This window comes from Varanus komodoensis, unplaced genomic scaffold, assembly GCF_004798865.1.
Source record: "Varanus komodoensis strain SLA01 unplaced genomic scaffold, ASM479886v1 scaffold23, whole genome shotgun sequence".
Taxonomy (NCBI): Eukaryota; Metazoa; Chordata; class Lepidosauria; order Squamata; family Varanidae; genus Varanus; species Varanus komodoensis.
In genome coordinates, this window is record NW_025335627.1 from 11104907 (window position 1) to 11121227 (window position 16321).

Below are 16321 nucleotides of genomic sequence, written 5' to 3' on the forward strand. Positions count from 1 at the left end.
AAAGTTGGCCCTCTTGAAGTCCCAGCTTCTAGTGCTCGACCAGCTGCCCGTCCACAGTCCCCTGATCTCAAAGCAAAGGATGGAGTGATCACTCACATCCAGAGCTTCCCTAATCTGTACCTCATCTATCAGCTCCTTCCTATTGGTCAAGACCAAGTCAAGGATGTTTCCCCCCCTCGTCGCCTCTCGGACCCTCTGTGTGAAAAACCCTCCCTCTATAGCTTCTAGGAAGCAACGTGACCTGGCTGTCACTGCTGAGTGAGTCTCCCAATTAATATCCGGGAGATTGAAATCTTCCATAATTACTGTGTCTCTCCCCTGAGATAGCCTTAGAATCTGGCCTGTCAGGACATCATCCAGGGTCTCAAGTTGACCTGGAGGGCGGTAACTTACCCCCACTGTCAGTTCTCTTTCCCTGTCAAAACCCCTAAGTTTCACCCAGACTGCCTCTACCGAATCCCCATCTGTGCTGCATTCTATATCACTGCATCCTATCCCTTCCCTGACGTATAAAGCCATGCCCCCACCCCCCTTTCCCTTCCTGTCCTTTCTAAAAAGGTGATACCCTTCTGTGTTCACATATATAAATAATATTAGTGACGAAATAGTGTCCTGTGGCACCTTACAGCCCAACTGCCAAGTGACCAAGGCACAATCACCAAAGGCAATTCTCTGGAACTGACCGGTCAAGTACAAGTTGAAACAGTGACTCCAGTTCCCTGCTCACAGAGACAGTGCAGGAGGATACTATGGTCAACAGAATCAAAAGCTGCTGAGAAGCAGCAAAGGGTCACACGCTCCCTGTCCCTTTTCCAAAGCAGGTCATTGCATCAGGCTGTCAATGCCACTTCCATCCCAAAACGTGCCTTAAGCCCATACTGAAATTAGTCCAGATAATCAGTTTCATGGAAAAAGTGCCTTGAAATGCTGCACCTCACTCAGGAACAGGGTGCATGTGAGTGAAGGACAGTCAGTCTCTGGATCTAGCCAAGGGGATTTTCAGGAATGGTTGCACAGCTGCCTGCTTTGGACTAATTAATGCAGAATATAAACTGAATGAATGAATGAATGAATGAATGAATGAATGAATGAATGAATGAATGAAAATTTCAGTGATGTGTTCACTGCTTTCCCGGTCAGTCTCCTACAGCAGGTTCAGACAGGCAAAGGAACATTGTCCACATTATCAGTCTCTGGAACCTGAATCTGGTCCTGCAAAACAAAACTGGATAAGACAGTGCACAGAATGACTCAATAGATACTTTGTTAGTAGCAGTGTTAAGTCTGCATGAAGTTGAGCAGTTTTATCCTTGAAGAATTTGCAACCTCATTACAGCAGGCCTCCAGTTGTTCCAGTACTGGTTGTTTCCTCTGTACTGCACAGCTAGAATTGTGGCTGAAAAGACTTCTGAGAGATATATAACCGTTTCCCTTCTTTCAGTCTGTTTTAGGAAAGCAGCAACAGAAAAATCAGATTTAAAGGGGAATTTAAGGGTGTGGGGGGCATTAAGAGCATAAGAAAAGTCATGCTGGATCAGACCAAATGTCCAGCTATACACAGTGGCAAACCAGCTGCCCACAGGATCCCTCAAGCAGGATGGGAGCAGAACAAGACCTCAGCCTGCCCAAGTTCTTCAGCAGCTGGTGTATGCAGGCATGCTGCCTCTGGCGAAGGAGTAGCACGTGGCCTGCAAGGCCAGTAGCCACTGATAGACTTGCCCCTCATGAATCTGTCCAGTCCCCTTTAAAAGCCATCCAAATTGGTGGCCATCAGCACTTCTCATGGCAGTGAGTGTTTTGGGAAATGCTTCCAGGAATAAGGAGTGGCAAAAATGAATTAGTAGATTAAATCTGGAGAGTAATTTGTTGCCTGCTGATCCAGTTAATTTCATATAAACTGAAACTTAATCCAGACAAGACGGAAGTCCTGTTGGTGGGTGGATCGAGCTCCTGGGTAGGTGACTTGGACCTTGCCCTGGATGGGGTTGCACTCCCTCTAAAGGACAGGGTCCGCAGCTTGGGAGTGCTCCTTGACCCGGAGCTGTCCTTGGAAGCTCAAGTGACTGCGGTGGCGAGGAGCGTTTTCCTTCAGCTTCGGTTGATCCATCAGCTGCTTCCCTACCTGGAGGACGACTGCATATCAACAGTGACACATGCATTGGTTACTTCCCAGTTGGATTTCTGTAACGTGCTCTACGTGGGGCTGCCCTTGAAGACAGTCCGGATACTTCAGATGGTGCAAAATAGAGCAGCCAGGTTGCTGACGGGGACTGGGCGTTATTCTCATATAACCCCAGTCCTCTATCAGCTTCACTGGCTTCCCATCGAAGTCTGGGCTCAATTCAAGGTGCTGGTTATTACCTATAAAGCCCTTAACGGCTTGGGACCTGGATACCTGAAGGAATGCCTTCTTCCATATTTGCCCTCCCACCCCTTGAGATCGGCAGAAGAGGCTCTTCTCCGGGAACCCTCCATGAAAGATACTAGGAGGCAAAGTACCCGGAGGAGGGCTTTCTCTGCGGTGGCACCCTATCTATGGAAAGCACTCCCCAGTGAGGTCTGCCTGGCGCCGTCGTCGTTTTTCGGCGCCAGGTTAAGACCTTTTATTTCAGCAATATTTTAATAAGTTTTAATATTGTCTTTTCTATGTTTTTAACTGCAGCCAGTGTGAGTTGGGAATTTATGTTATATTTTATGTTGTAAGCCGTCCTGAGGCTTTTTGCGACAGGACGGCATATAAATATTTTAAATAAATAAATAAAATATAGTTGTGATGTATGTCTGGATGTTCATGTTTAATAAAACAAGTTTTAAAGTGATGGCAATGCTTTTTGTTCTAAACTTCATAATAGAAATATATGTTTTCGGGCAGCTTTGGAAATAGAATGAGGATTTTAGTTTAACCTTAATATATTAAGGAGCTCAAAATATCAAGCAGGTATCAGACTTAGTTGTTATTGAGGGTGGGGAACAGTGTACACTGTTATGGAACTTAAGTGCATATTTTTACCCATTTTACATGCTTCCCTTATGGCATGAGTACCAGCTTACACATTTTAGAAGCAACAAAGCTGTTGCACAGATAATCTAAGAATCAGTCCTGGGATGGCACAATGCACATTTAAGGAAGTACAGGCCAGCTACTATTGCAGTCATGGTAAAGGTCATTTAACGATTTGATTAACCTCCAAAAATAATTATCATTTATAAAAAAAATCTCTTATGCTGTGCTCACACGCCACGATGACCAAAGGATTGCTAATGCTGTTCAGACTGCAGAGGGACTGCTAGCAATTCTAGAAAGCCACTGCTTGCTTTCCCCCCTCAATAGAGGAACCCGCTGTGTCTAAATTCTGCTAATAAGACTGAGAGAGAAAAGGTCTTCATGTGGCTTAATTTTTTATCTCTTTAGTCTCCATGGCCTCAGCAGCAGCACTTAACTCCTGTAACAGCGAGGCTAGTCGAGAAATTCTCACTTGTGAGGAATGATATGACTAGAACAGAGTAGTACCGGAGTTGGAAGGGGCCTACAAGGCCCTTGAGTCCAACCCCCTGCTGAGTTTCTGCACATGGTCTCCCATTTGGCTGCAGGCCCACATCTTCACAGCTCAGCAAAGGTGACTACATGTTTTGCTCAGTAGGCAGGTGGACGAGGACCTCTCTCTCTTTGACGTCGTAGTGGTAAAAGCAAAGGCCAAACCATCATCACCTTGGGCATTTCAACCCAACATGCATCTTTCTGCTGATAGTCGTAAAATGTGCTCTCTCTGCTTGGTATGGAACTTCTTTTACAAAAAGAGCAGTTTTGCACTAGCTGAACAATGTCTTTGAGAAAAGAAGAGCCTGCTTCCAGGGACAATGGTTTGGTGAGGGCCAAACCTGCCCCATGAAATGGGTTGCTGCTATCACCACCACCACAATTCTGTGAACATTAGACTGAGCAACAACTGGCCAAAATCACCCAGGCACTCAGTCTACATGAATGAGCAGTGTCTTCTACCTGGGCCTCCCTGTATCTCAAAATTTCAAGCTGGTCCTACCTGTCCATCACTGTGTCTCCTAAATTATACAGCAGTTCTCCCAGTGTGGGTGAGGGGAGAATGCCCATGTCATCCTCCACTGCCTTGGTCATAATGCATAAAATTTCAATTGTATATAATCATAATTTTCTTTCACTGTTTCCTGTTTCTAGTTTTATTTCTTACTGTGCGTTCTTCTATTATTTCTATATCTCATCGTATCATTCTGCTTCAGCTAAACCAAATTAAGAACAGCATGGTCCAAATGAGAGCAATAGTTTTATGGGGTGGTGAACAAAAGATGTAGATGGTGCAGCTGATCCTTGACTGTTGATGACTTTGAACTGCAGGGAAAGTGAAATTAAGAATCAATGGGAAAACCAGAGTGATGTTTGCCGCAACCTTTCTGCATAGCTGCCACCTTCAATTACGTTACATTAGGACTATTCATTTTGGCACTTTGAATTCAGGGTTCTCTGTGGCCTGATCACTAACTGAGAGGAAGAAGTGAGTTTCCTAATCAGATAAAGGTCTGCCACATATCAATATTCTGATGGAAGGTACTGCGTTCTTATGTCTGTTATTGAAACTTGCTTGTGAGGGCAAAGGTTGAGGAAGTAAGAAATGCATTGATTAAATAGCTGAAAATGTTGGGGCCTGCTCTCTCAAATTCAAAACTGTCTGCAATGTTATATACTATTCTGTATGTATTTTAAGAAAATTTCAGCTGCACTGTTGGTAACTTTAGATTATTATTATTATTATTATTATTATTATTATTATTATTATTATTATTATTATTATAACATTTCTATGCCGCCCCTTGCCGAAACCTCGGGGCGGCTTACAACATGATAAAATACATTGAAATACAATAATACATAATAAATTACCATTAAATATAAGAATACAAAAAATACATTGATTTACAAATACAAAATTAAAATTATCAGTATAAAATAAAAATATAGGAGGAGAAAGAGAAGGAAGAAGAAGTTGCCCAGGCCAGATCATATGTTTTAACAATTGAAATGATGTTTAAATAAAAAGGTCTTTACCTGGCGCCGAAAAACCAGTAAAGGCAAGGAGACACCTAACACTTTGAAGTCTTAAACCAAAGCTTCTGTTCTTGGGCAATGGTGGTATTTTATCAAGTTTCCAGAAAGATATATTAAATCCTTTCACTATAGACTTGTTTTCTTATTCCCATGCTTTCTATATGTCTATCCTGTTAAAGATAGGCAGCCAAAGCAAAATTTTCCCTTAAATAAGAGATATTATTATATAAGAAAAGCGAAATCACAATGCTCACATAGAATATTTAGTTGGCTCAATAATAGCTAATGACTTAAGGCAGTATTTTACTTTTCTTACATTCCTGTTCCCTGCCCAGAATTTCTTAATTAAAATAGTTTGAAACCAAAGCAGTATTATGCTGTAGTTCAGGAATGTATCACAAGCCATGAAATTCTACCCCATAGCACAATGTGTGGAAACAGAAAAGTAATTTTTGCAAGCCTCATTTTGCAACATGTTTTTTCATAGAAAGAATAGCTCTGTTAATTAAAAGTTAAACCTAGACTATTACAAAGGAGATACTTGGTTTATTAACACTAGATTAGTAGGAATTTTGAAAATATTTCATGCATGGGTTATTCAGTATGTATTCTATCATATCACTACTGCTTTTGCCTTCTGTATTGTTTCAGACAGTGTTGAATCAGGCCAGTTCTGGAACTACTTGATTTACATACACTTATTACATTAGTAAGAGATAACTATAATGGTAAAAAAACACTCCTTTTTGCATTACCACATATCATTTGTGTCCTTTTCTATCAGCCTTAGAGCTGACAATATGGAAAGCAGAGGTGAAATAAGATTATCAACCTCCTACCTGCAGCCTGCATGCATATGTTGTGTTGAACATAGAGCTAAAGGTACAAAATCTTAGCACTTGAAAAAAGTTTAGCTTTCTTGCTGTGTAAAGCTACTGCTACTTCATCTCGCTTTAGACAGAACTGAGTAAGAACTAGACAAGAGGGAAGAACATCCATTTTTGCTTTCCTAGGCCCAATATCCTTGGATACATCTTAAAATCTATCTTATAACTTGACAGACAAATTCAGTTATGTCTGCAAAAATGTCTCCTGCATTCCTGTTCAAGAATGTTATAAACTACAGACCTGGGGAGTGACTATACCAATCCTAGCCTTTTTTTATCCTCCCCTTTGTACTTCGTTCCTTTAGGTTTCTGTTTTTTCTTTCAATATCCTGGAAACTAAAAGAAATCATGAAAGAAAATTAATCCCAACAATAAAGAAAAGAACAACACAACAAATAATCAACCACTTGGTCTGGTCTTACAGTATCAAATAAATGCACACTTAAGTTCAGCCAACACTTTTATATGCACAAGAATTAAAAGCAAGGAGATTAATCTACCTCTGAACTAAGTGTGTACAAAAATACTCCTATATAACAAACACTAGCCCATTTCAGTCATAAGTTTGTCTTTAGTGCTACTGTATATATGCATATGGAAAAAACAGCCTCACCTCTAGCCAATCTGCCAAATAAAGTAAAATGATAATACACCAATAGTGTCACCAGGTAAGACACTTTATTAGCTGAATCAAGATCAAAGGAAGTAAAAAAGAAGTAAAAAATGAAAATACCTAACATATTCACAGTTCCAGGTTGCAGTGGGAGTACTGCCAATCTTTATTGGTATTGGAGCCCAAAAAAGTATGAGGCTGCTTTCTTGTTCTACTGTAGACTAATGGCTCCCTCTGCTCTTTTATTATGGAGGCCATTTGTTCTTCTTAAACTAAAGGATTGATTCATATTCATGTAGATCACTTGACCTTAGGTGCGTATTTGAACAAGTTTTATTGAAAAGTGATATTTGAGTTGACATTGAGTGAAGTAAAAATTCTTGCTGGCTTCTGAGTGATGAACACAGATGTTTGAACTGGTGCTGAGCATTTATGGCTTCCTAAAATGGGGTTGCCCCTTCGTGGATCACTGCCTTGTCGTGGCGAAGGGGCTTGTGTAGCTCAATGAAGCTATGAGCTATGCCGTGCAGGGCCACCCAAGATGGACAGGTCATAGCAGAGAGCTCTGACAAAAGCTGAGCCACTGGAGAAGGAAATGGCAACCCACTCCAGTATCCTTGCCATGAAAACCCCATGGAGAGTACCAAAAGGCAAAAAGATACGACACCGGAAGATGAGCCTCTCAGGTCAGAAGGTGTTCAATATGCTACTGGGGAAGAGCAGAGGACTAGTACTAGTAGTGCCAGAAAGAATGAAGCGACTGGGTCAAAGCCGAAAGGACACTCTGTGGTGGATGTATCTGGTGGTGAAAGGAAAGTCCAATGCTGTGAAAATCTATACTCCATAGGAACCTGGAATGTAAGATCCATGAATCAAGGCAAGCTGGATATGGTCAAACATGAGATGACAAGACTTAACATTGACATCTTGGGAATCAGCAAACTAAATTGCACAGAATGGGTGAATTTAATTCAGATGACCATCAGGTATACTGCTGCAGGCAAGAATCCCTCAAAAGAAATGGAGTAGCCTTCATAATTAATAAAAGAGTAGGAAAAGCAGTACTGGGATACAATCTCCAAAATGACAGAATGATCTCAGTTTGAATCCAAGGCAAACCATTCAACATCACAGTAGTCCAAGTCTATGACCCAACCACTGATGCTCAAGAGGCTGAAGTTGGCAGGTTCTATGAAGACCTACAACACCTAGAAATAACACCAAAAAATGATGTCCTTATCATCATGGGGGATTGGAATGGTAAAGTAGGAAGCCAAAAGGTAACGGGAATAACAGGCAAGTTTGGTCTTGGAGTACAAAATGAATCATGGCACAGACTGACAGAATTTTGTCAAGAGAACACGCTGGTCATAGCAAACACTCTTTTCCAAGAACCCAAGAGACGACTCTACACATGGACATCACCAGATGGTCATCACAGAAATCAGATTGCCTATGTTGCTCTGCAGCCAAAGATGGAGAAGTTCTATACAGTCAGTAAAAACAAGACCAGGAGCTGACTGTGGCTCAGATCATGAGCTTCTTGTTGCATAATTTAGGCTTAAATTGAAGAAAGTCGGGAAAAGCACTAGGCCACTCAGGTATGACCCAAATCATATTCCTGATGAATAGAGAGAAGAGGTGACAAATAGATTTAAGGAATTAGATCTGAAAGACAGAGTGCCTGAAGAACTATAGACGGAGGTTTGCAACATTGTACAAGAGGTAGCAACTGAAACCATGCCAAAGAAAAAGAAATGCAAGAAAGCAAAAGGGCTGTCTGAGGAAGCTTTACAAATAGCTGAGGAAAGAAGGGAAGCGAAAGACAAGGGAGAAAGGGAAAGATAAACCCTATTGAATGCACAATTCCAGAGAATAGCTAGAAGAGTTAAGAATGCCTTCTTCAAAGAACAGTGTAAAGAAATAGAAGAAAACAGTAGAATAGGGAGGACCAGAGATCTTTTCAAGAAAATTGGAGATATGAAGGGAACATTTCATGCACAGATGGGCATGATAAAGGACCAAAATGGCAGGGACCAAACAGAGGCAGAAGAGATTAAGAAGAGGTGGCAAGATTACACAGAAGAACTGTACAAGAAAGAGCTTAATGTCCCTGATAACCATGATGGGGTGGTCACTGCCCTCAAGTTGGAAATTCTGGAATGTGAAGTCAAAAGGGCCTTAGGAAGTCTGAGCAACAACTAAGCTAGTGGAGGCAACAGTATCCAGCTGAGCTATTCTAAATCCTGAAAGACGGTGCAGTAAAAGTGCTGCACTCAATATGCCCGCAAATTTGGAAAAGTTAACAGTGGGCACAGGATTGGAAAAGGTCAATTTACATTCCAATCCCAAAGAAGGCAATGCCAAAGAATGTTTGAACTACCGCACCATTGCACTCATTTCACATGCTAGCAAAGTTCTGCTCAGAATCCTACAAGCTTGGCTCCAGCAGTATGTGGACCAAGAACTACCAGAAGTACAGGCAGGATTTTGAAGAGGCAGAGGAACTAGAGATCAAATTGCCAACATACGCTGGATCATGGAGAAAGCTAGGGAGTTCCAGAAAAACATCTGCTTCTGCTTCACTGACTATGCTAAAGCCTTTGATTGTGTGGATCACAACAAATTGTGTCAAGTTCTTAAAGAGATCTTTAAGACCATCTTATTTGTTTCTCGAGAAACCTATATGAGGGTCAAGAAGAACTAGACACAGAACCACTGATTGGTTCAAAATTGAAAGGAGTTTGGCAAGGCTGTATACTGCTGCCCTGTCTATTTAAATTATATGCAGAGCACATCATGCGAGAGGCAGGGCTAGATGAATCACAAGTTGGAATTAAGACTGCCAGGAGAAATACCAACTTCAGATATGCAGATGATACCACTCTAATGGCAAAAAGTGAAGAGGAAGTAAAGAGCCTCTTGATGCAGGTGAAGAAGGAGAATGCAAAAGTTGTCTTGAAACTCAGCATTAAGAAAACTGAGATCATGGCTTCCGGTCCTATCATTTCCTGGCAAATAGATGGGGAAGAAATGGACAGATTTTATTCTCCTGGGCTCCAAGATCACCGCAGACGGTGACTGCAGCCAAGAAATGAAAAGACACTTGCTCCTTGGGAGGAAAGCTATGGCAAACCTAGACAGCATACTAAAAAGCAGAGACATCACGCTGCCAATAGAAGTGCATATTATCAAGGCTATGGCTTTTTCAGTTGCAAAGTATAGCTGTGAAAGCTGGACCATAAGGAAGGCTGAACACCCAAGAATTGAGAAATGCTTCCACCGTCAAATAACCGTCTGCTTAAGATCCAAAATGCAAAGTGCTTGCATCTCTTCCACAACACTGTCAGCTCAGTGTGTGACATCTCTTAAATCCAGAAGTTTGCTTCAGATCTTTGAGATAAGTGGTGCTTGTCTGGACATTCTCCTCTTATTGTACACTTGACTGCAACAGCTCTTTTTCCTGTTTTGTTGCCTGTTTAATTTCCTGCAACATTCTGGATTTAATCAGGGGAGAATGCTTTGTGTCAGTGGACTCAATTGCCTGATTACTTTTTATTGCCTTCATGTGCCATGCTGATATGGTAGCCATTGCTACTAATTTCTTAAGTTTGAATCTGATTTCTCTGAGGTACAGGTTGGGGAAAGTATAAGCCACCAAGCTTTTTGGGCATGAGGGACACACAATTAGATTTGATTGTTTTAGGATGTGTTAATGATGAATGTGTTGAGTAAATTTGCCTGACTTAAGCAGCGGCTAGAGATGGTGCTCTCATGCCAGTACAAGGATCAACCTCACTGATGTGCTCACTGCTTGGCTTTTAGCTAGGAAGCAGTATTCATCTGGTCGCAGTGTTTGCACAGGTTATTTTTCTCTTCAGGGATTAGATATCTACATGCAGTATAGAAAAGATATTGGTGTAGGGCCATGTGGGCTGTTCTGCCAATTCATCTGTGTGTTTATTCCATCCACTGAAGATATGAGAAGTAATAGTTGAATGCTACTGAAAGGGTCTTGACACTTTCCCCCTGGTATTTGGGGGAAATCCATGAACAGTAAAAGCATTTCACTACCTGAGGTGCTATCTAGAAAGATTATCAACTCCCTTTCTTTGAAAGGTTAAAAAAAGGCTAGACTACTTGGTATGATTTAAATAAAGGATATTAAGCTTTGGGAACAGAGAATTGACTAGGCCAGCCTGTGATTCTGTAAGCTTTGAAGGTTGTTTACTGTAGGGATTGAGCGCATCCCTCCTAAAATAAACTCTTCAAAGACGGTTGAATTTAATTCACTGAGAATTGGAGAAGAGACCAGAATCCACAGCATTCTCAAGGCCAGCTCTTTTTGGTTTGGAAAGAGGTATTTGGTTTGGAATTAACTTGTTATCATTAAGTTGTATTTCCCTAATGGCCTGTATTCTAACTTTGCTTGTTTCTTTCATTACTGACTTGTGCAGTACTGTTGATGCTCCTGCTAGCCAGGTGACTTACAGACCCACTAAACCAAGTGCCAATGAGGTCCAGTCAGGTGGAGATTCATTCAGTTTCTTTATTCAGCTGAGCAAAGCAACCGGGTGTCTGCTCCCTACACACAGGCAGGAAGTGACACACAACACATTCCACCAACTCATCCTTCTTATAGCTTGTCCTTACTCTTTCTCACACAATCTCGCCCCCGTTGTTCCCTCACCCAGTCCCCTCTCAGGGTCTGCCTGACCCTTCACCCAATCCCCTTGCGGGGCCTGCACGTCCACTGCATGCCTGGCCTCGTGCAGGTGCTTATCTGCGCCCAACCCCCTCACTGGGGGAGCGTGGCCACTGCGGCCAGTCCTTGCGTGGGGGGTCTTCTTCCACGCACTGCCTCTTTATCAACATTCTTTTGCCTTCCCTTTTTCCTCTCCAAAGCAAGCAGTTATACAAAAAGCAAATGGCGTTTGTTAGGCTGATCAAGCTCCTGTGCAAGTGGCTTTTTACAAAAGCAAATAGCGTTAGTTAAGCTAAAAGCAAGTAACATTAGTTAAGCTAATCAGGCTCCTTCAGTACTCTTGCTTTGTATCACAAAGCTAACCTAGCAGGTCAGCCTTAATGTATTAACAAAAACTTTGTCCTGATCTGCTTAAAAAGAAGGGTAGAAGATGGTGAATGATACTTTGATAGTTGTTGAGATTGTGACTTCTGCAGCTTCTTACAAAAAAGTGCACTCTCTGTGGAGTTACCTCTGCACAGAGACCAGCTCTCCTCAGCACAGTCAAATAGGTACACACTTTACATTGAAGTTGTAACTATTAACACTGAGCTTCATATGTTTTTTAATATTGGACACATTGCTTAGTCATCAGCCATCTTCCTCAAAATTATTGCCAGTTTTTCAACTCAGTGGAACATTGGAAAATGGTTTCCCCACAGAAAACTGTGACTTTTTCATCAAAATAGTAATGGAGGACATGATTTTTGCTTTGCTTTGCTTTGCTTTGCTTTGCTTTGCGATACCCCATTATTCTTACTACATTTTGTGCTCTCAGTCAGTAAAAAGGAGGCTTCTAAGGCAGATTTAGAATTGTTGATATATCATGCATATAACTAACATTTCATAGATGAAAGTAGGGATATCTTACAGACTCGTAGCACCCATATTCTCAAAGTGCTGCTCCCCGAGGAAGGGATATTTCTGGAGGCTCTTTCCTATCTAGTCCCTCCACCAATTTAAAAGCAAACAATGTTTTAGGAAAAACTTTATTGTCTTACTGTAAGTTAACCAAAGTTCAGCATACACTAAAGCAGACACTGCATGTTGCCTTAGCATATGCATGCACATATCTAAATATATAAGCGCTAGAAACAGATGGCTACCTCCCACCACACACAATGTAATGTCTAGAGACCCAACAACTTGCACTTGCAGTGTTTTTTTAAAAGTATCCTCCCAAAGCTTTGAAAGATAAAATAGATATAGGGCAGTAACCTATTAAGCACATGGCACCACTGTAAATTTATTGCACAACTTAGATGAATACCAATGTTGTTCACTTATGTGATGGGTTTTCCCAGAAAGCCCATTGCTCCAGGAAATGCTATCCATGTTGTGCTACAGGTAGCCAGTGTTAGCTCTTGTGACCCAACTTGGGCAGCTGTTAAGTTTCATAAAAAAAATAAAAATGAAGTGTGATGCACTTTACTTAGTCCCTCCTTCTGTTATGTGCCAGCTTTGATGTGAGGTTACTGGCTTAAATTAACTATAGTTCCAAGGTTCCCAAACCAGGAATCTCTGGGTTGATTTTAGTTAGCAAACAAGGGAACGAAGCCAGGATCACATTCAGAGATGTACTTGGTTTGTTAATCAACATTAAGACACGATTTGGATGCTGTGGGGAATTCTGTCTTAATGCAAGCTAGGTTCTTCACACCCAAACTGGCACATGGTGTGTGTGTGGGTGGGGGGGAGGTGGAGTGGGGGATCATTTGGCTCCAATATTTGTTTGCAGCTTCATAAACCATGGTTTATGAAGCCTTGAACAATTAAACCAGAACAATGATTTACCAAGAATAGGAACCAGAAAATCAGTACCAGCTTTAAAAATGAAGGGATAATTGAAACATGTAATAGTATGTGCTATATTTAAAAGAAAAAGTTTGAAAAGAGAGGTTGCTCTAGAACCTGGCTACCTGGTATAATTAAGTCTCTTAAATCAGAACTGTATACAATTTTTGATAAAGGAAGTTTTTTTAAACATCATTTATTTCCTCCTGGAACAAATAGACACAGTCAGCTGTGCATAATTTTATTTGGCCAAAACCAGCTCCAACTCAACCTAGTACACATGTTTGCTGTTTTGTTAGTGAAGAGACATGCCATGAAATCTGCCTCAGAATGAGCCCAGCTTGGCATTGCAAAAATTACTCCAAATGCTTGACAATACCATCTGGGTTTAGTTTCTCATTTTGATTAGACTTCCTTGGGATTATCATTTCTACAGTTGATACACAATTTGGTCAAATATTGGCCTGCCAATGGTTGGAAGAAATATCTAGCCATTTTTGCACTAAAATAATTACAAAGAGATGGTATTCACTTCCCCTTTCATGCTGTTTCAAAATGCCTGAGATAAGTACCCAACAACACATTATGGCTAATTTTTCTTGCACCTATTATTATAAGTCTCAGTTTTATCTGCCTCATAGAATCACTATTATTGATCTGTATGCACATATTACAAGGGTCTTTCAGAATCTAAAGATGATTTCTCAATGTATCGCATAGGCAATTATTTTTGTCATTGCCTTCCTGAACCCTTGTTTGATTATTACTGCTGCTCAGAGGTTCATTATATCAGAATTACATGTGGTGTTAACATGAACCAGTGACAGCGGAGGCCTGCTTCATAGGTCTGTTTGGAATTCCTCCCCCTTCTGTGCTAACAATCTTTGTGAATGTGGATTGAATATGGATATATTGAAATAATCATTGTGGTGTACTCAGGACCTAATTTTAATTCTACAGGACAGTCAAAAGATATCACTGGTAAATTGGACCTAAGAGAACCATTGCACAAAAAAAAAAAAAAAAAAAAAAAGAAAAAAATGAATAATTTGTCCAGCTGTGTTGGAGGAAGAGAGAAAAGGGGATTTGCATGAATCTGTGGTTTAGTGTTACATGTGAATTGGAGTGAAGTGTGGAAATTAGTCAAGTTTATCAGGGGTTTTTGTCTTGCATCCAGGCCTACCAAATGTCCACAAATATGATGTAATATAGAAGTAAGTTTTATGCACCTGGAAATCCATAGTATGGTGGTCCAAATTCATGTAAGATGGTTGTATCTGCATACTTGCATTTTTGTAAGGCACAAAAGTCTTGATTTATTTTAAAGAAAGCTAACGAAGTGGAATTGGACTCCACAGGTGGAGGCTTTATGCAGCTGTCACCTCAATGGATGGTAGCCAAGCAGTAGACTGTGAACCTGGCTTGACTGTGTGTAGGTTCTGCCTGTTCGGAGCCTCAGCTGGACTCCCAGTAGTGTCTGCTAAGTAATAAAGATCTTGCGTAATCTATCACTGAATAGTTCTTAATTTCAAAGAGGACAGGGAGTACCTTGTGGATGACTGCTGCTAGTGTTTTGTAGATGTGTGAATAGTTAGGAGGAAGTGTTTATTTTGAGGATTGCATAAACTGAAGATGGATGATTAGGTAATGCTACCTGTAAAACCTAAAAAATTTCTTTCTGTTTCTGATTTGCGTTCTTTTGAAGGTTACAATGTGTGTTTTCTTCTCTTTCATAGTGGTGTGACAAAAATGGTGGAGATTTCTGGGGAAGGTGGCCCACTAGGCATCCATGTGGTACCATACTTTTCATCCTTAAGTGGAAGGTAAGGGGATTTCTTAATGAAAAAACATGTACTTGTAAAAGGAAAAGGTCCTCTAAATTACTCAGTATATCACTATCAAAATTTAAAGTTCTTGTATGATGACTGAAGGGGAAAAAAATCTTTCCAGTTTCTCTAAATGATTGATAATTTTGAACATCTCTATCAATCTCCTCTTGTTCGGCTTGCTTTCCACTTCTTTGCTCAGCTCTCCAGTCCACACGCAAGACTTGGGCACGTTCACAGCATAGTTCTTAATTACTGCATATACATATACTGCACTAACTTCTGAACAATGTGTGAGACATGGCCTCAGCTCTAGGGCACCAAGAGAAAGAGAAAGGGAAGCTACTCCTTGCCTAGGAAAACTAAAACTTTCAGGCTGTCTTTAACTACCCCACAGCTCCCCACCCCAGCTCATTGTTGGGGGTTGCTTTACGGAAATGCCTGTGGCAACACTGGGCTGCATTGCAGGGCTGAGACAGTACACTACTTCCCTCTTCCTCCAGCAAAATAGGTATAGTAACTCTGGGCCATTTTGCAGGACTGGTATAATCCACACTCTCCAAGTTTCAGCTCAGGGGAGTTTGTGAACCCATCTTTGCCACTTCTTTATTTTTGAATAGGGACCCTGTTGCCTCATCACAGATACACTAACCTTCTGGATTTTTGAGCTGCTTTTTATGGAGCAGGAATCACTTCCCACCAAGGAAGACTAAACAAAGCAAAAACCTTAAAAATGAACCAGGAAATTTCTTCTTTAGCCAGCAAAATCACTGAAAGGCAGGAACATGTTAGGTTTTTGCAAAATAAATGGGTAGAATATGTCTAGATTTTTAATACAAGGGGCTGCACTTTGATTATTGTGCAGTGGGTAGAGATCTGCTTCTTCAGACAGACAGACAGACAGACAGACAGACACCCCACTCCATCCCAGTAATCTGGGATTATGATTTCTCCAGAAGAGGCAGCTACGCTCCCCGCCACGCAACACCAATGATTGGCATAGAGCATATCACACTGCATATTTAACAGAAAATAATTGCATGTGCTTTCTCAGGCACGTAAGTTACTTACATCATGAAGAGAATACATAGAAATAATAGCTCAGAAGAGACAAAAGATTTTCTGATTTCTTAGCCATGGGTTTACATATTCCCTTCTTTGCCTGTGTAAGTTGAATCCCATTTTATGCATTTGCAGTCTTGTTGTTTTCTGCCCCACTGCTAACCTTAATCATGGCTACATTCAAACCAGAGCCTGCAACAACCTTGAACCAGCTTGCATATGATAATGATAACTATAATTAATATCCTTCTCCTCTTTCCTTCTTTTAATTTGCAAATATAACAAATCATTGTATGCCACATTTCTTTAGCTGCTAAA

General features: G+C 40.9%; 1 protein-coding gene across 6 annotated transcripts in view; it reads left to right on the top strand.

Moving 5' to 3' along the window:
- Positions 1-16321, top strand: part of PARD3B (par-3 family cell polarity regulator beta) — a 648538-nt gene that overhangs the window by 216528 nt on the left and 415689 nt on the right. For all 6 annotated transcript variants that reach the window (XM_044431728.1, XM_044431729.1, XM_044431731.1 and 3 more), the window contains one exon: positions 14852-14938. In XM_044431728.1, the coding sequence (XP_044287663.1) occupies positions 14852-14938 (87 nt within the window). The remainder of the gene's footprint in view (positions 1-14851; positions 14939-16321) is intronic.